Here is a 22,895-nt window from a genome sequence, read left to right as displayed (position 1 = left end):
TCAAGAAATAAATAAAATAATATAAATATATTTTAAATATTTAATTTATTCACACCTAAAAATAGCAAGACTTTTCATCATTTTATTATTTTTACTAATTTTTATTATTTCATTTACAAATTATATTTATTTCACTATTAGTATCATAAGATAATCAAATTAAGAATAAGAAACTAGACAACCAACACATAAACTAAGAAAGCGGGCCAAAGGGAGAATAATAATCGAAAGGCCAAAGCCACCAAAAAGCAGGAAAATATATGCCTAAAACACCTAAATCACAACCAGTAGCTAAAAAGTAAGAAACACCTCACAGACTAAACAAGAACATACAAGACGGCATGCAACTGAAAAACCACAAAACTCTGGATAGAAGGGACCAAAGCTCCAAGAGACTAACTCCGCACACCTATACCAAGGAAAACATGGAAAGAAAAGAAACAACTTGAGAGAGGGAGAATGGAAGACAACCACCAAAAAATCAGAGACTAAACTTGAGACCAGAAATAACCTTCCAAGCCCACATAGCATACACGAACGAAAACATTATCCAAATCTCGAGTGGCAAACATGGTGAAAGGGAGAGCCACCAGAGATGCGATGAAAGCTGCAAAGAGATGCAAGAATAGAGAGGGAAAGGGAGACGGAGCGAAATCAAAAAACTATGGAGCCGTCCTCGAGCTATGAAAGAGAGCATAGAAGTCAGAACACCAAAAACTAGATCTTGAAAACCAAAACGAGCAGAGACTATTGACGGTAGACCAACGACGAGGAATACAAAATCAAAGACGAATAAACTCTGACCCAACCAAGGAGATGCAGTTCCTAACATCAGCTGAAATCTAAGGAAGAAGAGGAGCAATCAATATTGACTGGAACAGCCTACAATGCCGTGGGAAGCAACCGAACAACTGAAAACTCATAAACCTGATCTGAAACAAATACCATATAATCTCATAGGTGAAGAAGACAAGAAGAACAAGAGAAAAATGTGAGTCTTTTTCCAGTGATGGTGAGAAGCACCGCACACCAGAAATGTAACGAAATACATACACGGTGAGAGCTCAAGTTTAAAATATGGGGAGAAGACAAAAAACATCTTAAAAATTATAATTTTCAAAAATATGAAAAAAATATGATACAATTTTGACGATGAAACCGTTAATCTTAGAATCAACAAATGCGTAGATGCAAAATTATTGAAATTCAATATTAGTTTACGTTAGAAGCTCATTTGAATACTAACAAATACTATACACACAACAACACATTATTCAAAAAAAAAAATGCAAAATATATTAACTTATCACCTACTACATAACAAACTAAAAACATCAAATAATGATCTTAACAAATAAAAACTATAACATAATTACATTATCCAAAAAAAAAATCATGCTCTTACCAATAATAAAATAATATTCCGGGACACCCCTAGTAGAACTATAAAGAAAGAGAGAAGAAACAAAACCAAAGAACATTCTTTTACATGCAAGAAAACGTTTATAGGAAGATAGAACAATTTGGAAAGCGTTTAGTAGAAAACTACTTTTGGTCTTTTTGAGATTTTGCCTTTTTTTTTGAGAGAATTTGCTTAATGCCCCTGACTGATGTCAAAATTGAGAATTTATACATGATTTAACACAAATGCAAAAATACTGTAACATTTGTGTCTCAAATTGCCGTAATTACCCTTATTCTCCTCTCCCTCACTAATCCTCTCACCTGACACTACCTTCCCTTTGTATTTTTTCGCTCCTCTGTCATTTCTCTTTCCTCCAATTTCAATTCCTTTTGGTTTTACGTTTTTTCTTCCTACATTCTTTTTCTTCTTATAATTTTTATTTGTAAAACATTCCAATCTCTCTTCTTCTTGGTAATACAATTTTAGTTTGAGATAGAAATTTGGTCTCTCAAAAAGCTTGCCTAATTCTTTAAATTATGTAGCATTCAATGAAAAGCTTAAATTTATGTTAATGAACTTATAGAAAATAAAAACCAGATAACTACTATTTTCTGGATTTATGATGAACCTCACTCAAGAATGAATTTGACCATCAAATATTTTAGAAAATTTATTAGTGAGTTAACAAAATTTGTTAATAGTTAACAACATTTGTTAGCGAGTTAACAAATTTTTAGAATGTTACAAATTTTGTTATCGAGTTATATTTATTTATAACACGTTGACTAAGTCAGTAACTTAACAATGCACTATATAATTCAGTGTTATTTTCAATTTAACACATTATTTAACAGTTAAACATAAAGTTAACTAACTAATATTAAATTTAACGAGCAAAATAAAAAGAATTTAGCATGTTACAAACAAGTTAGCATTTTAACAATATTAGTATCATATAAATACATATGTTTACTTTAATATATGTGATTTAACGAGGTAACGTAAATCGCCGAAAAATCAGAAGAAGTTGTTTTATCACCTCTAAAGATATACATGTAGAACTTTCTTTGAAGTTTAAGTTGCCTCCGCTGTTGGGTCAGACTCCGCCACCACATCTTTTATATAGGCTCCGCCCAAGTTTTTTCTCTGGAAACAAAGCAAAATAAGAACAAAAACCATTCTCATCATCTGATGAAGGCAATCAAAAGTGAGCACATATGAAGGCAGTCCCTATGACGCAATCAAAAACACGATATACAAACTTTATATAGTTTATGAAACAGAAAAACCATATGATATCGCAGTCAATTTCACATGATGGTCTCATGAAACCTAACCAAAAGAAACCCAACAAATAAAAGCAGAACATGAGATGAAAAGGAAAGCAGGATACCAGTTTCTGAGGAGTGAAAACCCACTTGGTCTGTTGAGTTGATTTCTGAAAATCCGCCATTACTGAAGAGGCATAACGGTTCCAAAGATTCAAAACTGAAAAATCTGACTTTCAAGTTAAAGGGTCTCTTTTTATGAAAATCAAACATATAGAATATCTATCATTTTTCAAATAGTATGTTCTCGATCAGTTTTGAACAGATGCGACGGATCTTGTCGATCAAAATTCACGCATATTATCAATGGCTATTTTCTGTTCCAAATTAATTTTTATTGCTTTAGTTATTTTTATAATTATTTAAAAATGATTTCTCGAAGGATTTCATGGGGAGAGGAGGCTGAGGTGAGAAGATGTTGATCTGATGGTGATACAGGGGTAAAATCGGAATGAAAAAAATGATAATGGGATGAGGTTAGTTTTTTAAATATGGTCACCTTTAGGTGCATAGACACCAATTACTCTCTTTTTTTTTTAATGGAACGGGGACGAGGAATCCAAAGGGTTAGTATATACCATTATGGTAGTTCTCAAGGAGGTTCGTTGAACATGCAGACGCAGATATATATGCATTTACTGATCACATTAATCCCTTGGCGATTTGTTTCCAAATTCAAAAGCTTTTCCCGAGGTTCATAATTTCATTTACTGCTTGACAAGAAACCTTTTGAGATTCTACCTCTGGCTCTTCAACATATAGAGGCAAATCTTCTTGATTTCTTTAAAACGTGTTACCCACCCACAATAGTAAATTCTAAGTCTCTTATCTTCCACATTTGGTCGCTCTACTCGTTTTCCTTTTATTTCCAATGGATAATGGTGTAAAGTTCAGCTTGAAACTTCTCATTGATGAGAAGAGAAACAAAGTTGTTTTGGCCGAGGCTGAGCAGGATTTTGTTGATGTGCTCCTCAGCCTTTTGACTCTCCCAATGGGTAAAATCGCTGGCTTGCTCAAGGATCACAAGACAGTCCTCAGCTTCTATAAAAACCTTAACAAAAGTGTTGCAGATATGGACACTAGTCATTTTGAGACAGAAGCTTGCAAGAGTATGTTGTTGGATCCAAAGAGTAGTAAGGATACCCATCGCAAAAGGCTCAAACTGAACATGAGTTATACTGTTCCAACAGAGTTCTTTGTGTGCCCAAGTTTTTTCAAGAGTCCTTCATGTGGAAGCAGGGCATACAGCAATTTTAACACCTCAAAATGTAGCTGTGGAGCTTTGATGGATGCTCGGATTCATGTCCCAGAAGAAGTTCAAGTTGAACAAGTGATAGGAGATATTGCAGATGGAGTGTTTGTTAATTTCCGATCCTCTTTCATTGTCACTGATGATTTGAAAGTGACACCGAACTCTATTGGTGTTCTCATGAATGTTCTAAATGATCTAGGGTACGTTGGTTATAGTGATCTGCGGGAAACCCTAATTGATGTAGGTTTTGAACAGGTACTTTATTGCCTTTTTATTCTTCTTTCTGATTGTCACGCACGTTATAGCTCTTAATATATAATTTTCTATGGATGTAGGTGCTGACTCTACTAGGATGTTTATTCACTTCAGAAGCTCCCTTGACAAGCGCATTCCTCAGAAAAACTTGCATGACAAGTAAGAGGATGCATGAAATGTTTTCTCCACCTGCGCTGGAAAATGGGAACGCAAATCCAGGCAGAGTGTGTTCTGTGAAAGTTTTTGTTAGAAAGGTTGATAGAGAGATTCTGTATGCAGAGTGCAATGAAGACCTCATTGACTCTCTTCTCACCTTTCTGGTTCATCCTCTTGAGATGGCTTGCTCATTGTCTAATGACAATACCATTTTTGGATGTGTTGGAAACTTGTGTAGAAGTCAATGTAGAGGAGATGCTTTCAAGAGTTGTTATCTTCCTGACTTTTATATTTGTAGTAACAATAATCTGATTTATTATGCTCACCAATCAATGACATATCAATGTTTGATTCCTCACCAAGGATACTCTAGTTTCAAAGTCGCCAGGAACATCGATCGGTCTCTCTCCAAAATTGGCAACATTGTGAGTACGTATCCAACTAATCCAAAAGTCAGGTCTGGTACTTCATCAAGTTGTGGGAGTGGGTTTATGAAGAAAAAAACGAAGTTCATTATGTCTAATGATCTTACTATAACTCCAATGAATTCATCTTCAACCATTGGCTTGCTAAGGAAGATGCAGGTAGACATCAATGATCTCGAGGAGTTTCAGATCACCATTTCCAAAGCAGAGGTATGCTTTTAGTATTTACCTTCTTCAACCTTTTGTTCTCATGCATCTCCAAAGCAGATGTATATCCATCTATCCTCAGTTATAATCATTTTTCTCATGCCTGCAGCTCATAAGCATTCTTAGAGCTTCATTGGTCTCCTCATCTGCATTGACCGATGGTCTCTCAAATTTGCTCGTCAAGAAACCAAAGATAGAGACTTGAACTCCACCCAAGAGACTTTATGGTTTATGATGTTCTTATGGCTTCTAGGGTTTTCTTTTGTGCTTGTTGCTCTTCAATTCTCTATGTATTTCATTTTATGATTCAGAATACTCTTTATCGGATTATCTTTTAGTATCACTCCTTATTTCCAAATTATGGTTCGATCAAACACAAGTTGAAATTAATACTTTGCTGTTGCAAATAAGAAGCATTATCACATATTCACATAAAATAGTTCACAAACGTTGTTTGTTTCCCCCCTACAGCTAAGAGCGCAACACAATAAATAAATAAAACATAAAGTAGACAAACACAAACAGAGAGACAAACATGTTATGATCAGTCTTTACTAACACTTAGAAGGCCTCTCATAAGTAGGAGGCAAAGAAGGACAATTCTCGTTCATGTTCGGATAAGGGTCAATGGTATTATAACCAGGTAACTCCATTCTGAATTCGCCCAGAATCTGACACAACTCGAGCTTCCCTTTCTCTGTGTTACACCAACTCGGCAGCCTCGTCTGATTATCTTCAAACATCCTCAGAGTATACGCATCTCGGATCTGAAACAAACAAAAGAAACAACACTTAGAGAGTGAAGTTAAACGGAAAAGAAAGGCAGGTGAAGAAGACTCACAGTGAATTCAGTGACTTGAATGTGATCAGCGAGAGGACCAAACACACCAGCGGCTTTGTACATAGCAAGGATGAAAGCAACGCATGTTGTTGACTTCCCGTCGCTGTATACCCACTCATCCTGTTCAGGGATGGTGAGTAGCTCGTCAAATGACATTCCACGCCTCGCTGTTTCTTCAAGAATCCCATACAAATCCAGCTCCTGTACACCAGAAACTTAATTAGCTATCCTATTCAGAAGAGTAGGAGAAAGTACTTTAATGTGTACCTCAGTACCGAGCCGTTTATTGAGTGCCTCGTTCCACATATTAGCAGCATATGCAGGTTGTACACGAGTCCACATAGACATGACAGAAATAACCTGAAAAGGTCCCCATGTTAGACTTGTTCATTGCCATGATAATGACGATGTATCTCTAAGAGATTAAGAAGTTACCAAGTGAGCATCAAGGGGAGGTGGGTAGTTATCGGCAAGAGTATCGATCCAGCTAAAAATCATGTTGTGATATCCATAAGGCTTGCCCAACATGCTCCGTGCATACTCCCACGCAGCAGTATTATTAAACTTTGCTCGGACATCAGGATGCAAAGGAAGCAAAGCCACTTGCGGGTTTGAACTATCCTTCAACGTTAGATCCCACCATTCATCCCAAGGAATCACAACAATGATCTCTTCACCCTTGTCGTTCTCATGACCAGATTCACCAACCCAAAGCCTCCCCAAATCATCCTTCAAACAAACAGCGGTATGACCAGCAAAAGCGCCGGTCACCCATTTCTCCAAAGTCTCAAACCCGCCCCACCTTCCTCTAATCTTCGACACCGCCAAGAAATCTCCGGAATGCACATCTTCCGGATTGATCACAGACCTCCAAGGCTGAGGCCGCTTCTCAAACGTGGCGCCCATGTGCTTCGTCAAGAAAGCCAAGTTCGCGTTCTGCCCCCAGCCCGTGTTGGAGAAGAGAGGCAACACATCGATCAAAGAAAGCAACGTCCCTAGCATCCCTGACGGCATTAGAAACACTGAAACTCCATGCTCCTTCACCTAAGCATTCATAAATTAATCATCAACACAAAGACAATACAACTAATCAAAAAAACCTTCTTACATAATCTAACTCAGCCGTCTCTTCCCATGAACCAAAGCTCAAAGTATGTTCTCTCGCAGAGAAATAATAATCCCATGTAATCCTATACGGCGTTGCGAAGACATAAAGGTCCATACACGTCAAGCTATGCGCCTCAGATGTCTGCACAAAAAAAAAAAAAGTCCCCGAACTAGTTAAATTCCGACCAAAGATTGAAACTTTACAAGAAAAGAACCAAACCAATCATGAGATGTCTGCACAAAAGTTCCCCAAAACTACTTAAAATTCCGACAAAAGATTGAAACTTTTTTTCCTTTTTTGCTAATTCTCTGGCCAAAGATTGAAACTTTTTACAGAAAAAGAACCAAACCTTGAGATGGAGAAGGCCGCCTCCGAGACCAGGCTCATCTCGATCGCTAACGGTGATGTCGAGACGAGCCTCGTTGCCTTTAAAGCAAGCGCCTTTCCACTCGAGAGAGTCGTTGTTGTTCGGAGTAACGGACCCGACGAAGACCGGCAGCAAATCCACGGCGCTGTGGAAGCTGTTCAGGACGGGCCACGAGACTTGACGTGGCAGCATCGGGAGGACATCGTTGACGCTGAAGGGGACTTTTAGGGGTTGACCCAGGTCAACGGAAAAAGCTAACCCTAGAAGAAGAAGAAGGTATATGAGGTTTCGAGTCAGAGACATTCAAATCAATTAGTGGTTTTGAAACAAAAGGTTTGGGGGGGATTTTGGTGGTGTTAAGGTTGAAGATGAAGATCCATTGCTGGTTTCAACCTTTTCTCTCTCTCTCTCTCTCTCTCTCTCTCTCTCTCTGTTTCTCTGAGAATTGGACTTTGGGGAGGTTAGGAGATTAAAGCTGAGATGTGATGATGATGAAATAGTCTTTTCTTAGTTTTTTTTTTTTGAAGATTCTTCGCTTGCTCCCTTCTTCCACGTCAGCATTACGTTTTGGCTGCTCCGAGTTTAGTTCCGGTTTAGTTTGCTCTCCACAACTGGTTTTATTATCAGTTCCGGTTTAGTTTGATATTCATGTCCAATTGCTTCAAAGAGTATGTGCTTGTTTTCTTTAAGTGTAGGAAGAATATTCCATATTAGCATTAAGACGCTTCTTCATTAATTTGACGTATATCTACTACATTTGAAAAAGTTTCGGAGTTTGATTGGAAAGATGGTACAAAGGCACATCTTTTACACAAACGATTCTTCCACACATAAATCACCATTAAACTTTTTCTGTTTTTAAAAGCAGTTCACTGTATGCAATTCAATATTTTTGTTTTTTTTTTGGTAGAATTTCAGCCGTTAACATTTGGTGATGTTGATCTGTTTTCTTTTCTTTTTTTGGCCAATAAATAATTTTGTTACAAACACTTAACTTAAAATATATTTATCTGATTTTATAAATAATGTACGATGATTAGCTGAAACTATATAGCTCACATTAATACTATTTTTGTCATTTTAAAATTATAAACATGACGTCCAATCGCCAACAAAACAAAACATTTTCTAAAGAAAAAGATATAAATCTTCTTACATAAATGTCGGCACGTACAAGTAATTAATAATTTTTTATGTTTTAAAATAGTTAATATATAGATAAATGATTGAAATTTTGTAAAAATCTATTGAGATAAGACAATTTTAAACGAACTCTTAATCGATAATTTAATATTTATTGAGTAGCATGATCAACTAATCTTTATCTGCTTGATCTGCACTCTCTTGTTCTGCACTTGTCCCGTTTGATCAGCATGATTTGCAACGTTTGTACTGCTTTTATTATTCATAGAAACATTACACGATGGAGAGTAGGGCCTGAGACTTATTATCCGAGATTCGCTCCGAAAATAGGATATCCGGAGTGTCCGGATCCGAATCCGGATAGTAAAATCTTGGATCCGTGCAAACCGAATCCGGATCCGGATATCTTAATTTTTAGGTCCGAATATCCGGATCCGGATCTGTATTTTTAAAATACATTAAAATTTTAAATTTTATTAATATTTATATTTGATATATCAATATTTATACATGAATTAATCTTATATTATTATATTTTAGTTTTTACAATATTATAAACATATATAAATATATTTATAAACATTTAACCGTGGTTTCCGGATATCCGAGTTTCTGATATCTGTCTCGATATTCTATTATCCACGGGCTAACGGAGAGGAGATAAAAAGTTCATCTAAGAATTAAATGACTACAATGATGGTATGCTGTCCTTATCCACATAAATAACCACAACTACCAAACAAAGCGTAATCATTGTAAAGATTATAATCATTTCCTCCGAAAATGTAGACCACAACGCCTAACTAGTGATGAGACGATCCCCATGCTTTTTTGGAGAGTTTAGATTGCGAAGATGAAGCAGTTTGAGTAGCAAGGGATAAACAGAGAACTATCTTCTACCATCATTGGTTGTCTGAATGGGTTTAACCCAATCTGCATTTCAAGGAGATACAGTATTATTCTCTATATTGTTTCAAAACATATAAGCAAAAAGTATTAGATTTTTTCTTTTGTGCAAAGAAACATCAATTATCCAACACAGGTTGATTGGAGAATTGGACATTAGTGTGTACTTGGATCCAAATTGATTTGTAAGATCTGAGAAAAGAAGGAAGATGTCTTGTCCTTTTTCAACTTCATTATATGTGTCGACCCTCTATTCTTTTTATACAGTATTTTGATGAGACATATGCCTGCACCATACGGCAGGAATCATATCCTATTCCCCCTTTCTAATAGTATGACGTCATCAACCCACATAACAAAAAAACATAGATTTGAAAATAATAAAACCTAAAATGTAGACTTACAGGTAACGAGAGAGGTTGCCCTGTGATGGTTCTAATGCAACAAGCCGCAAGATGACAAGCTTCTTCACAGTAATCAGAAAACACAGCTGGGACTTTCATCTCTTTTATTAGTTCCTGAAGTGTTTATTTTCACACGTGACATAAATGAAGGATTAAAGAAAGGATGTGGTCACTGTATATATAATATGTAAACAGTCATTGGTAAATGACGTAATCGTGGTAGATACTGAATGTGATTATCAGTTACTGGAAAAATAGAAAACGTACAATAGTTGGCAACCAGCTCGGATATGCTGCGATGCCTGCGTTTGGAGCAATCACTATGTGAGGAGGAGGTGAATCCTGTCCAGACAAGGTGGTCAATCAGAAAACAAAACACAGTAAAGGTGGAACTAGATTGTACATAACTGTTCTGTTTATACAAGAACAGAAAAGGGTACCTTTGCTATGTCACTGTAACGATCATGATAAAACCCTCGATAAAGCTGTAACGACACAGCTGATTTGTTACCGGGTTTGAGAATTTCATTTGAACATTTACAGTCACAGTCTTCTTCCATGCAAGGGGCATAGCCGCAGAGGGAGATTATCTCTCCATCCCTATTCAACAGGTGAACATATAGATAACGATTCATCAGAATGGTGCCAACATATAAAAGCAAAGAACTAGCTACGGCGTTTCAGTTGCAATCAAAGATATTATTGAGCTTTTGAATTGCTCACAACTCACATATGTTGTGAAACATCAGGTCCAACCAGTTGTAAGCGAATGCGCAGACCAGGGAAGAGCGCTCGCAGCTCAGCAAAGACTCCGAGTTGGCCAAGCTCTTTCTGAAGGCCTTCGGAAGGTCAAACTATCAGCAAATCATATTATCATAATGCATCCTTTGAAACATTTGTATAATATCCCACATGCCAATATTAAGGTACTACACTAGAACTAAGGACATCTCCAAACAAAAACTGATTCATACACTAGAACGAGAAACAAGACAGCAACCTCAAAGAAACTGCAGTTCATTCAAAGGCAGAAGAGTTACATACCAAGATAATGTATACGAAGTTCATCACTTATTCGGGGAGTCAAGTTTCCTATCCCAATGGCTTGGATTGCATGATATATTGTTAGTGGCTGAAATAACAGAAGAAAGCTCCAGGAGTCAATAAATAGAAAAACTATAAGAAAACTCTCGTTAGACTAGCAAAATCGCATTAAATCACGTCAAGAAGATGTGTTACCCAGTGGAGAAGTAGAGCAACAGGAGAATCAAGAGGTATCTGTCTCCACTCGTAATAATCCTTCCAACTACATAGCTGGCTTGTTACTGGAGACAAAGGGCCTGCAGCATGTGCGATGATGATCCCAAATCAATAACTCTATAAAAACCAACTCTTCCAGTAAAACCATAACCAGAGGAGTAAAAATGAAACGTACCACGACATGGACAAGAAGAGCTTGGCAGATACCACCAGCCTTCATTTCTAAACCTATCATAAGCCGAGAAACTAACAGAGGAGGAGCCACATTTGCACTCAAACATCCACATTCCAGCATGATGTAAGTCCCTTTTGGTGAGGAACGAGCACCTGCTTACCTCCTTTTGACTAATCTAAGAAAGGTATATGAAAAACAAAATGGTTCACGGATTGAAAAAGGCATCAGCTTTCTTCATATAATGTAATTTTTTTCTCTTCTATCAAATAAACCTGGACTGTAGCTTCTTCTGTGAATGTAAAGGGAAACTCGTTGAGCAGATCAACACGACGCATTTGCTCTTCTAGTCTCTCGCACTCTTCCTTGTGATACCTCCAATGCGAACTCTGCAAAACCAAAACCAAGATCTAGCTTTGAGGCATCAAATCACCAATTTCCCAAAATAGATTAGGTCGACGAAGAAGAAGAAGAAGGGGCTTAGGGAGAGTTAGGCAGTAAGCAAAAACCTGATGAGAGACGGAGCAATACGCCACGGCGCCACAATTGCCACACCTCCTCGTCGGTGGGCCAACGCATCGCGTCCCGAAGCCACGCGCAGCACACTCCATCGGCCGCCGGCGAACCAAGACAACCCACTTCCCGGCACGAAAAGGATCAAATGAACTTAAAACTCAAGGCCCATTTGTGTTTTAATCCCAAGGCCCATTTGTGCTCTGATTCTAAGGCCCATTTGTGTTAGGACATGCAACTATCCAAGTGTTATCAATTTATTATTCATTACTTTTACAATTCTCCTCTTTTTTTGAAACATTACAATTCTCTTTATTCGTAGTTTCATTTCATTACCTGATTACTGTAGCCGATAGAGCGCTAGAATTTGAATTGAAGTCAGTCTTGAGCTGCAACGTCACCAGAATAACAAAAAAGGTTAAACGAACCATTTTTATTGTAATGTTTTGGATGGAAGTTGGAAACTTTTGACTTTTGAGAAATCTTTCTCATCACTTCTTCGACTCTCTTGCCAACTCCTGTTCTACAACCAATAAAAACTAAGCGAGGTATTGTTCATACCATAAACAAATTTATATGATTTGTAACCTAACAATTCAAGTAATCAAACTCAATCAGAAGTGATAAATACTTATCATTAGCATTTTTCATACCATACGGAGTCAAAGAAAAAGAAAAGAAAATAAGGCTTAGTTGAGAAGAATGGTAGAGTTGACCGGTTGACTTGACCAAAAAATGATTAATTACGTCATTTCATTAGTCTTCGTACTTTCCTTTTACGAGTAGGTTGCGCGTTTTACATTTAAGGTGAAACGACCGGCCATATTGTTATAATACCTACCTAATACTTTATATTCCTGTTTTAATAAGAGATGTTTTCTTTTTGTAACACAATAAGAGACGTTTAATAACTCTAAAGGAATGTTTTATTTCAGCCACAAATATATTTTCCATATGTTTTGTGGTGTGAACCATACCTTTATCGCAATCTTACTTGCATTACATTCCTTTTTCGATTCAATGATACCTTTTTTCTTTTTGTTTAACACGTTCCTATTTTCTGTTTGATACGCGTTATATTTATATGATCAACATTACTATCATTTTATTTGAACTTTGTTTTATCAATGGTGATCACCCACTACTGGATTGATTTCATTCCCTACTAGTTTGACCGATTGAGATTTACATATATCAAGAGGAAATATACAATATTTATAGTTTAGGCAACACCAATATTCAGTTGACCAAAAAAAGACAAAACCATTGTTTACTGCGCAAAGTAAGTAATCTCTTGCTTTTTCTTTCAATAATGTCAAATTGTAAATTACCTAAAGTAATAAATGTATTACTTCTATTATTCTATACACAAAAGAAGATTAAATGCAGGCAAAATGTGAATTCATTTAATTGCCATAGAAAACAGAGATTTTCTCCTTTGTGTCAATAATTGAAAAAAAAATCGTATCTAAAACTGATATGTTTTGGCATGTAGTTAAGACTTTTTCAGCATCGAAAATATTTCTAGAACACACAAAACTAAATTTCAAGAATTCAACACACAGCACTCCTTTTAGACAAAGTCAACGATACACATCCAACCGCACCAGCTCCACAAGTCCATCACACGGAAAAGGACTATAATTACCAAACCACCCTTTACCATCAGCTCCACCACTAAGGGTCTTTCCGTCACTTAAACATATCTTAAGATCAAACCCCGGGAAAAAAGAGGTACAAAGAAGAACAGATCAACTGCTCTCAGCTTCTAACTCCCCTCAGCTTCTAACTCCCCTCATTACCACCAAAACCCTCCAAAATTAAATTTAATAAACCTATCAAAAATCGAATATTAACACTAAGTCCCTGAGATAAAATTAAACAAAGACGTTACGTTTTTCGCAAATTTATACGATCTCTCTGTACATGAGCTAATCGTTCATGGCTGCCATGTTACACCAGCCATGGCCGTTTCCTCTACAAGTAACCATACTTTTCATCCTATGCGTCGTCGTTTTACCGTATCGTTCCTTTTCACAATCAGATTCGCCTCAAAACATCGAAACCTTCTTCCCAGCCAACGATCTCTCCCCGGTTCCTCCGCCGATAAACCCTTCTACCCCCTCATCTCCGCCGTCTAATCCTTCATCGTCGTCTGATATAGGAACGATCACCAAGGCCGTCCTAATAACCGCAGCGAGCACCGTAGTTCTAGCTGCAGCATTCTTCTTCTTCCTCCAGAAATGCGTCATCGCGCGGCGGCGGCGACGGAGAGAGAACAGAATCAACGTTCAGAACACCTTACCTCCGTATCCTCCGACAACAACGACGGTGGCGGCGACGGAGACTTTGGCTCGGGAAGGTTTCACGCGGTTTGGAGGTGTGAAAGGCCTGATCCTCGACGAGAACGGTCTCGATGTGTTGTATTGGAGGAATCTTCAGAGCCAGAGGCAGAGAAGAAGCGGAAGTTTCCGGAAGGAGATCGTCGCCGGAGGAGAAGAAGGTGGTAGTGAAGAGAAAGAAGTGATTTATTACAAGAACAAGAAGAAGATGGAGCAGGTCACGGAGGTTCCTCTCCTCAGAGGAAGATCATCCACTTCTCACAGTATAATCCATAACGATTCCTACGAGTTGGAATCACCACCGTCACCGCCACCACCACCGCCGTCAATTCCGGCGAAGAAAACTGCACAACCTCTGCCGCCGCCGCCGTCGCCACCGCCGATTCCGGTGAAGAAAACTGCACCAGCACCGCCACCTCCGCCTCCGCGTCCTTCACCTTCGCCGCCACCACCGCCTCCGATGAAAAAGGCGGCGGCTTTGTCGTCGTCAGCGTCGAGACCACCGCCGGCGCCGAGAGGAGCAAGCGGAGGAGAGAGCTCGAGAGCTGGAAGTGGTCAGGTGAAGCTAAAGCCTCTGCATTGGGATAAAGTAAACCCTGACTCCGATCACTCCATGGTTTGGGACAAGATCGATCGCGGCTCGTTCAGTTTCGACGGAGATCTAATGGAAGCTCTGTTCGGTTACGTCGCTGTCGGAAAGAAATCGCCAGAACACGACAAACCAAAGTCAAACTCCCCGACTAAAATCTTCATTCTCGATCCGAGAAAGTCTCAGAACTCAGCGATCGTGCTCAAGTCCCTAGGCATGACGCGCGAGGAGCTCGTGGAAGCACTCGTCGAAGGACACGACTTCGTACCGGAGACGCTAGAGAGGCTGGCGAGAATAGCTCCGAGTAAAGAAGAGCAATCAGCGATCCTCGAGTTCGACGGCGGCGACGCGGGGAAACTCGCGGACGCGGAAGCGTTCCTCTTTCATCTCCTCAAAGCGGTGCCAACGGCGTTTACGCGACTAAACGCGTTTCTCTTCAGGGCGAATTACTATCCAGAGATCGCTCACCACGGCAGATCGCTCCAAACGCTGGATTTAGCGTGTAAAGAGCTGAGGTCTCGCGGTTTGTTCGTGAAGCTTTTGGAAGCGATTCTCAAAGCTGGTAACAGAATGAACGCGGGAACTGCGAGAGGAAACGCTCAGGCGTTTAATCTAACCGCGCTTTTGAAACTCTCGGACGTTAAGAGCGTTGATGGGAAGACGACTCTGCTTAACTTCGTGGTGGAGGAAGTCGTTAGGTCGGAAGGAAAACGCTGCGTTTTGAATAGAAGAAGCAATAGCTTAACACGAAGTACCAGCAGAAGTAGCAGTAGTAGTAACAACGCTCCTCAAGCCATGTCTAAAGAAGAGCAAGAGAAAGAGTTCTTGAAGCTTGGTCTACCCATTGTCGGAGGACTAAGCTCTGAGTTTTCAAACGTGAAGAAAGCTGCTAGTGTAGATTACGACACGGTCGTTGCCACTTGCTCGGCTCTTGCGGTTAGAGCGAAAGACGCGAGGAAGGTGATTGCACAGTGTGAAGGAGGGAGGTTTGTGGAGAAGATGATGACGTTTCTTGATTCAGTAGAGGAAGAAGTGAAGACGGCGAGAGAAGAAGAGAGGAAAGTAATGGAGCTTGTGAAGCGGACAACAGAGTATTATCAAGCAGGAGCTAGTGTAAAGGGGAAGAACCCTCTTCATCTGTTTGTTATCGTGAGAGATTTTCTTGCCATGGTTGATAAAGTATGCTTAGATATTATGAGGAATGTGCAGAGGAGGAAGGTAGCTAGTTCTTCCGAGTCGACTTCCACGCAGAGGAATGCTGTGAAGTTTCCGGTTTTGCCTCCAAATTTCATGTCGGACAGGTCTAGGAGTGACTCCGGTGAATCGGATTCTGATATGTGAGAAGAGTTCATATTTGTTATTTGTAAATAATAGAATGATTGAGTTCTTGATTTTTATTCAAAGGTATTGAATTGTTGATAGATTTATATGATAAAGAAATTTGGTTTATGACATTTCCATGTTTTATGAACATGTCTTCTGTTGCTCAAAAAGATGAACATAGCTCTGATATGTGAGTGTGAACTTCGCTATTTATCATATTTTTTTTTTTTTTTTTGTAAAATGTTAAGATTTATACCATTTTTTGATTTTTTAACATTGTTGCCACAGCAACTTATTACACAAAAATAAAACATAACAACCTTCAAATAACAACCTCAAGGAGGCCTAATATAAGAGAAATAATATACCAAAAGAGAGTGAGCAGAGGAGGGTCTTGCCAGAACAGAGAGTAAGCGATCTCTAATGAGACGATCCAGTGAGGCTCGAATAACTTGAGGCGGTGTTGCAGTAGAGGTAAATATCCTAGTATTTATCTCCCTCCAGAGGAGATAAATTGTTGATTGCAGAATGATCTTAAGGAGAGTGGTGGCTTGCGCCTGACGCTGTCGAAAGCCATGAAGAATCCAAGCTGCTGCAGAGTGTAAATCTGAAGGCGGGTTGGAGCTAACTGATCCTGCGAATGACTGCCAAATAGAAGAAGAGTACTCACACTCAAAGAATAGATGATGATGCGTTTCAATCCCATTATTACATAGGACACAAGTTTGTGTGACATTCAGGCCCATCGTCGCAGTCTATCCTTTGTAGGAATCCTTCTAAGCAGAGCTAGCCAAGACATGAAAGTGTTTCTAGGAATATTCTCTTTAAACCAGATCACTTTATGCCAAAACACTTCAGGTGAGCTGAGACGGATATGGTCCCATGTTACCTTTGAAGAGAAAGAAGACCCGTAGGTTTCATTGGCTTGAATCCAAGTGTAACTATCCATGCCATTTGATGGAACCGGAGGAGATACTGCAGAGACAGCAGCTTGAAGTGCGACCATCTCATTAGTTCTTGCAGGCGGGAGGCGCCATGATCCTTCTGTAGTGGCATCAACAATGTGAGCATCCTTCCTGATTCTTAAAGCTCTAGGTCCCCCATCTCCAACGACAGAGATTAAAGGTCCTAGCACAGTCCATGAGTCAAACCAGAAGGAACCTTCCCTACCATCCATCACATTACAACGCATGAAATCAGGGAGAAACTCTTTTAATTGTAGCATACTTCTGACTGTAGGAGAGAAGCGGGGGGAGTCCGCAGTTAGCCAGTAGGTCCTTCTCTTAAAAATATATTCCGTAGCCAAGCAACCCACAGAGAACCTTGGTTGAAAAAATAATTCCAGACTCTTTTCAGTTCAAAAACTAGCTGAAACTCTTCCATTAACCGAATACCCAGGCCATCCTCTGCTTTGGGCTTGCATATATCCTTCCAGGCCACTCTAGCACCCGATGCTGAGGTTGTGTTGTTGTTCCACATAAACGCTGCGCAAATTGAGTCAACCTGAGCATAAAAAGTTTTTGGCAGATTAAAAACAGAGCTCCAAAAATTGACCATTCCATACACCTCAGAAGCAATCAATCTGATTTTCCCAGCATAAGACAACGTCTTAACAGTCCAGCTGTGTAGCTTGCTCGTGATCCTTTCCAAAAAAGGCTGGAGAGTAGCCATATTAATCCTTGACGGATTTAAGGGAAGTCCAAGATACCTTGTTGGAAAAGACCCAATCTTAATACTTGAGATATCACTCAAAACTGCCTGTTCAATCTCTTTGTTGAGTTTCTGAATTTTCTCAACTTGGATTATAAAATGGCTGAGCTGTAGAGGAAGTAAGAGTTGGTTTTGGTTATGAACAAATCCTAACATAATAGGCTTGTGCTTTTTAGTATTTTAGAGGTCGTAGGAGTTTAGTGCTTTGGGTGAAGCAACTGAGTCTCATGGGGTCGGTAGTAACCTTTTTTCCTTGTCACAGGTCTGCTTAGTCATTATGGAATCGCTTCTCTGGTGAACGCTAACTAATGATCTTTTATGCTAAAAATTAAGATTGCAGAATGAATGAATGAATGAGATAAGGTTTGTTTCTTTGTTTTCATTAACAGTAAGATGTAATAATATAAATTGTTAATTAGCATAAGCACTGATAAAGATATGTAGTAAGATACTGTTGGCAAAATAAAAATGAAAAATGAACTGAAGAACTCATTTAAAACCCTTGTAACAAACAACTCTGATGATACAATAAGAAAAAGGTCATAAATCTGATCACTGAAAGCAAAATGAGATGCAAAATATTGACTTGTTGATAGATAATATGATAAAGAATCTTATGAACAAGTCTTCTTCAACTGGACTGAGTATATATTTCACCAAACATAACTCGGTTTGCTTATCTAATAAACAATACCGAATAGTGTGAACTTACCTTTTATCTAAATTTATTAGCTTTCCGAATTTCCTTGAACTTGGATTAAAGCTAACCTTTACAGAAAGTAAAAGCTGATTTTGGATATTGACAGAGCATAATAATACTGTGTATGATTCTCGTTGTTGCTATTAATAATTCGGGTAACAAAAAGGCTTGATATGTAGAGAACGTTGATGTTGATTTTGGGTATGAACAAAACATAAATACTATTATAGTGTGTGTGACCACCACCTTTCACATCTTGTAATAGTTTTTTAGTAGAAAAAGCATATTTTTATAACCAAATAGTAACTTTACGAAACATCGCGACACTTTCTTTGCACTTTTTCTCAGTAGCAACGCGTAGGCAAGAACAAGCGCGAGTTTCACATGGATGCTTATAAAACACACACTAAAAGGAAGCAACCATTCCACAAACTTCAAACACAACTACATTCAATCATGTCTATGTCTCTAGAGATGTTCTTGATGTCCTCTTTTTTGTTCTTCCTCTTCTTTCCCATGGATACAGTTTCTCAAGGTTTTTCAGACCCAACAGGTGGACAGTTCAGCTTCAACGGCTACTTATACACCGACGGAGTCGCAGATCTAAACCCTGACGGATTATTCAAACTCATTACTTCAAAGACGCAAGGAGGAGCTGGTCAAGTTCTCTACCAGTTCCCTCAAAATTTCAAGAACTCAAGAAACCACACCGTTTCATCTTTCTCCACCACCTTCGTCTTCGCCATCATGGCAACCCGTAAAACAGTCGCCGGTTGTGGACTCTCCTTCAACATATCCTCAACAAAAGGCTTGAACTCTTCCGCAAGCAACCGCTCTGTTTCAGTTGAGTTCCACACCGCCAAAACCGACGGTAAAGATGTTAACGAGGTTGTTATCAACGTCAGTGGTTTAGATTCATATAGAAACCACTCTGCTGGCTATTTTAAAGATGATGGTAGTGGTTTTGTGGATATAGAGATTGCAAGTGGGGCGCCAATACAAGTGTGGGTTGAGTATAACAACTCAGCTAAACAGCTAGATGTTACAATGCACTCTATCTATACATGCAAGCCCAAGACTCCTCTGCTTTCGCTCCGAAAAGATCTTTATCCTTATCTACTTGAGTACATGTATGTTGGCTTCACTTCAGTAGGTAGTCCAACTTCTTCTCACTATATTCTTGGATGGAACTTCAACAACAACGGGTCAGTTTTACCTATAGTTCACTCTCGTCTCCCCAAACTTCCTGATGATAAAGATCGGTCGTTGAGCCGCAAGATCTTGGCGATTAGTTTGAGTCTTTCAGGGTTTACACTCATTGTAGTCTTGGTTTTTGGAGTTGTCTTCTACTTGAAGAGGAATAAGTTCTTGGAAGTTATTGAGGACTGGGAGGTTCAGTTTGGTCCTCATAGATTCACTTACAAAGATCTTTTCATCGCCACAAAAGGTTTCAAGAACAGTGAGCTTCTTGGAAGAGGAGGCTTTGGAAAAGTCTTTAAAGGGATCTTACCATTGTCTAGCATACCGATCGCGGTGAAGAAGATTTCTCATGATTCGAAACAAGGAATGAGAGAGTTTTTGGCTGAGATTGCTACCACTGGAAGACTAAGACATCCAGATTTAGTTCGTCTTCTTGGCTATTGTAGACGCAAAGGAGAGCTTTACTTGGTTTATGACTTTATGCCTAAAGGAAGCCTTGATAAGTTTCTTTACAATCAACCAGATCAAGTTCTTGATTGGTCACAGAGATTTAAGATCATCAAAGATGTTGCCTCGGGGCTTTGCTATTTGCATCAGCAATGGATGCAAGTGATTATCCACAGAGATATTAAGCCAGCAAACATTCTTCTGATGAAAAATATGAACGCGAAGCTCGGTGACTTTGGACTTGCAAAGCTATGTGACCATGGGATTGATTCTCAGTCCTCCAATGTTGCAGGTAAGTTGGCGTTTTTGTGTACATTATAATCAACCAATCAATAAAGATATTTGGACTTATTAAGGGCTTTTTGTTGTTACTTTGGACGCAAGGTACATTTGGATATATATCACCAGAGCTTTCAAGAACAGGAAAATCAAGCACAAGCTCTGATGTTTTCGCATTCGGAGTGTTCATGCTGGAGATAACCTGTGGAAGAAAACCCATTGAGCCACGAGGATCACCAAGCGAGATTGTTTTGACTGACTGGGTACTAGACCGTTGGGATAGTGGAGATATACTTCAGGTGGTTGATGAAAAGCTAGGGCACAAGTATCTTGCCGCGCAAGTAACTCTAGTTTTGAAATTAGGGTTGCTTTGTTCGCATCCAGTGGCAGCAACTAGGCCAAGCATGTCAAGCGTAATGCAATTCTTAGACGGTGTAGCCACTCTTCCTATAACTTGCTTGAACTGTGAATGCTCGAAATATAGGGAGGATTGATGCTTTGGGCGAAGCAAAAGAGCCTCCAGGGGCCAGTAGTAACACTTTTTCTTCGGTCATGACGGAATCGTTTGTCTCTGGTGGACGCTAACTAATGATCTTATTTTTATGTTGCATACTTGCATAGTACGAGATTGTAGAATGAGAATGAAATAATGTTGTTTCCTTGTTTCCACTAAGTATTAGGTTACGTCCTGAACAAGATCACTTATAAAATTTGTGAAGCGTTCATGGTTTTCGAACGCAAATCCTTGTGGAAAAAAATCGAAACTCTTGAGACTTACTAACATAGAAGATGACCATGACGAGCATGTGTAGAGATTCTAACAAAATTATAAATTGTTAATGAACATATAAACTCGTTTAAAATCCTTACTAAACACAACTTCTGTGAAAAATTGTCTGACTCATAAAGAAAAATCAAATCTCTGCTAACCCAAACGGCATGCAGGGTTGTTCCTAGACGCAATGGCCTTCATGTTAGAACCTGGATCGAATCAACGTCGTTTCATCACAATGTAGCTCAAACTCTTGTCGAATTTCTCTTACAACGTTGCAAGAAAAACACGAGACCCGAACCTCACTTCACTCTTCTCTTTGATATCTTTGATAATGTTTTGTCCAACCAAACCGCGGATATCTTTTTCAGAGACGGTAGCTGAAACCTAAGTAGCTGAGGCGACTTGTGGTTGAGATATTCGTACCTAATGACGATTAGGTAATCAATTTTCTTTCTTAAATTGTGTATTAAAGTAATTAAATAAAAAAAAGTACTATTAGATAAACCCTGACCTTTGCGTGGACGAGGTAGCTAGGGTAAGATCCTTGTAAAACAAGGAAGCTTGAATGTCTCCTTGAGGACATTTGTTATCACCAAGAAGATAGTCAGGAAGCCTTATCAATAAATCCCAGTTTACCGTGAAATCCATAGAAGCTACTTCTATATTCGACACGTGAGGTTCTCTTGATTTCAGTATTCCAAAAAAAAATAGAACAGAACAAAACGAAATACAACACAACAAAATATAGAGCAAGGAGTCTTCTTGTGCGCGTGCCATTATGCACGATTTGGTTAGAGAGAGAGAGAGAGAGATATGAGAAGAAGCTGGATTGAGAAACTTTAATTATGATAGAGATAAATAATGAATGTGTCCTATATATATATATACACGAGATTAGTAACAATCCTAGTTAGGATTGGACTATAAATAATCATTAACTATTATATATTTTGATTTTGAAGAAGTGAACGTTAGTGGGCTTAGACCGGTGATTAAAATTCTAAGCCCATTGGCTGATTACTTGATTGTCATAACTTTTTAAGCTTTCAAACAAGAATGAGGAAAAGAAAAAACACAACCCAAACGTCTAGAAACTGAACCACTCAATTCAAGTATTGGCAAGTCTTACACACTGCACAGCCATGGTAGACGAACCTTAAAATGTGCTAAAATACTTTTCCAGGTTTGGGTCTCTCTTGAACAAAATCACAATTATATGAGAGGTTTCAGCTTGAATTCCGTCCCAAATAATTGATTTGGTAGTCCGGCAATAATTGCTTCGGCTATTCCCATCGTTAGTCGTAAAACATTTTAAATTTGTGTTATGCAGTCTGGTGGCTAAGAGAACTTCACTCTATAGCAGGCTAGCAGTAAAAACATTTTTAAAAAGAGTTTCACATGCTATGTTGCATGAAACGGAAACGGAAACCGAAGCGGATGAAAATTGAAAAACAATAAAACTAAAAATATATAGATATAGATATAGATACGAAATGTAAAAAAAAATATATAAAGTATTTATAAATCAAAAATTATGAGTTTGATATAAAAATATATAAAATATCTATAAATCAAAAATATTTTTATAAAACTAAAAATATATAGATTTTTTCAGCTTTTTGATAAAAATAAGTTAAATATTATGTTTAATATATATGGAACACATATTTAAAATATATTTTATATTTAATACTATATATTTATCAAACGGCCAATATATTTACTCAGTCCTCAGCATATTCGAAAAGTTCTGAGATGTCTAAATTTGCAGGAAATCAAGCGTTGACT

The 22,895-nt window shown here is 38.5% G+C and overlaps 5 protein-coding genes and 1 pseudogene across 6 annotated transcripts; 3 read left to right on the top strand and 3 right to left on the bottom strand.

Moving 5' to 3' along the window:
* The first annotated feature begins 2,833 nt into the window (after window positions 1-2,833).
* LOC106350040 lies at window positions 2,834-5,202 on the top strand. The gene has a single exon (XM_048761294.1). It carries the CDS (start codon window positions 3,605-3,607, stop codon window positions 4,295-4,297), a length of 693 nt encoding a protein of 230 aa, XP_048617251.1. The 5' UTR covers window positions 2,834-3,604; the 3' UTR covers window positions 4,298-5,202.
* Window positions 5,203-5,435: 233 nt separating this feature from the next.
* On the bottom strand, window positions 5,436-7,877 carry LOC106347234. Its single transcript, XM_013786750.3, has 6 exons — window positions 7,327-7,877; window positions 6,978-7,118; window positions 6,305-6,913; window positions 6,137-6,229; window positions 5,870-6,070; window positions 5,436-5,795 (listed from the first exon to the last, which is right to left on the bottom strand). Exons 1-6 carry the CDS (start codon window positions 7,645-7,647, stop codon window positions 5,583-5,585), a joined length of 1,578 nt encoding a protein of 525 aa, XP_013642204.2. The 5' UTR covers window positions 7,648-7,877; the 3' UTR covers window positions 5,436-5,582.
* A 1,267-nt stretch (window positions 7,878-9,144) lies between these two features.
* On the bottom strand, window positions 9,145-12,292 carry LOC106347233 (zinc finger MYND domain-containing protein 15). Of its 2 annotated transcripts, none has more exons than XM_013786748.3 (11): window positions 12,079-12,284; window positions 11,739-11,951; window positions 11,505-11,618; window positions 11,233-11,407; window positions 11,037-11,137; window positions 10,842-10,929; window positions 10,528-10,636; window positions 10,238-10,397; window positions 10,065-10,139; window positions 9,798-9,911; window positions 9,145-9,420 (listed from the first exon to the last, which is right to left on the bottom strand). In XM_013786748.3, the coding sequence occupies exons 2-11, from the start codon at window positions 11,838-11,840 to the stop codon at window positions 9,328-9,330; spliced, it is 1,131 nt and encodes a 376-aa protein (XP_013642202.1). In that variant the 5' UTR covers window positions 11,841-11,951; window positions 12,079-12,284; the 3' UTR covers window positions 9,145-9,327. The 2 variants fall into 2 exon arrangements, with proteins under 2 accessions (XP_013642202.1, XP_022559889.1); XM_022704168.2 differs by having other exon boundaries at window positions 9,322-9,680; window positions 12,079-12,292.
* A 1,002-nt stretch (window positions 12,293-13,294) lies between these two features.
* LOC106347232 (formin-like protein 8) lies at window positions 13,295-16,127 on the top strand. The gene has a single exon (XM_013786745.3). It carries the CDS (start codon window positions 13,684-13,686, stop codon window positions 16,012-16,014), a length of 2,331 nt encoding a protein of 776 aa, XP_013642199.1. The 5' UTR covers window positions 13,295-13,683; the 3' UTR covers window positions 16,015-16,127.
* Window positions 16,128-16,732: 605 nt separating this feature from the next.
* LOC106350039 lies at window positions 16,733-17,667 on the bottom strand. The gene is made up of 3 exons (XM_013789981.1): window positions 17,551-17,667; window positions 17,384-17,499; window positions 16,733-17,162 (listed from the first exon to the last, which is right to left on the bottom strand). Exons 1-3 carry the CDS (start codon window positions 17,665-17,667, stop codon window positions 16,733-16,735), a joined length of 663 nt encoding a protein of 220 aa, XP_013645435.1.
* Window positions 17,668-18,824: 1,157 nt separating this feature from the next.
* Window positions 18,825-21,109, top strand: LOC106351570 (annotated as a pseudogene).
* Window positions 21,110-22,895: the final 1,786 nt, after the last annotated feature.

This window comes from Brassica napus, chromosome C6 (assembly GCF_020379485.1).
Source record: "Brassica napus cultivar Da-Ae chromosome C6, Da-Ae, whole genome shotgun sequence".
Classification (NCBI taxonomy): Eukaryota; Viridiplantae; Streptophyta; class Magnoliopsida; order Brassicales; family Brassicaceae; genus Brassica; species Brassica napus.
The sequence above is the reverse complement of the archived record's forward strand: the minus strand, read 5'-3'. Positions and strand labels throughout refer to the sequence as shown.

What these genes read in the sequence shown, in the direction of transcription:
- LOC106347233 (XM_013786748.3), bottom strand. Translation starts at nt 11,840, where the DNA reads ATGGAGTGTGCTGCGCGTGGCTTCGGGACGCGATGCGTTGGCCCACCG. An exon ending in TTGCTCTACTTCTCCACTGG is followed by an intron (nt 10,930 to 11,036) that starts GTAACACATCTT and finishes CTGTTATTTCAG; the next exon opens with CCACTAACAATATATCATGC. An exon ending in ACTTCGTATACATTATCTTG is followed by an intron (nt 10,637 to 10,841) that starts GTATGTAACTCT and finishes GACCTTCCGAAG; the next exon opens with GCCTTCAGAAAGAGCTTGGC.
- LOC106347232 (XM_013786745.3), top strand. Translation starts at nt 13,684, where the DNA reads ATGGCTGCCATGTTACACCAGCCATGGCCGTTTCCTCTACAAGTAACC.
- LOC106350039 (XM_013789981.1), bottom strand. Translation starts at nt 17,667, where the DNA reads ATGGCTACTCTCCAGCCTTTTTTGGAAAGGATCACGAGCAAGCTACAC. An exon ending in CTTCTGAGGTGTATGGAATG is followed by an intron (nt 17,500 to 17,550) that starts GTCAATTTTTGG and finishes TTTTATGCTCAG; the next exon opens with GTTGACTCAATTTGCGCAGC. An exon ending in GAGGATGGCCTGGGTATTCG is followed by an intron (nt 17,163 to 17,383) that starts GTTAATGGAAGA and finishes GATGGATGGTAG; the next exon opens with GGAAGGTTCCTTCTGGTTTG.
- LOC106350040 (XM_048761294.1), top strand. Translation starts at nt 3,605, where the DNA reads ATGGATAATGGTGTAAAGTTCAGCTTGAAACTTCTCATTGATGAGAAG.
- LOC106347234 (XM_013786750.3), bottom strand. Translation starts at nt 7,647, where the DNA reads ATGTCTCTGACTCGAAACCTCATATACCTTCTTCTTCTTCTAGGGTTA. An exon ending in GCGGCCTTCTCCATCTCAAG is followed by an intron (nt 7,119 to 7,326) that starts GTTTGGTTCTTT and finishes TTTTTTGTGCAG; the next exon opens with ACATCTGAGGCGCATAGCTT. An exon ending in TTCAAGTCACTGAATTCACT is followed by an intron (nt 5,796 to 5,869) that starts GTGAGTCTTCTT and finishes TGTTTGTTTCAG; the next exon opens with ATCCGAGATGCGTATACTCT.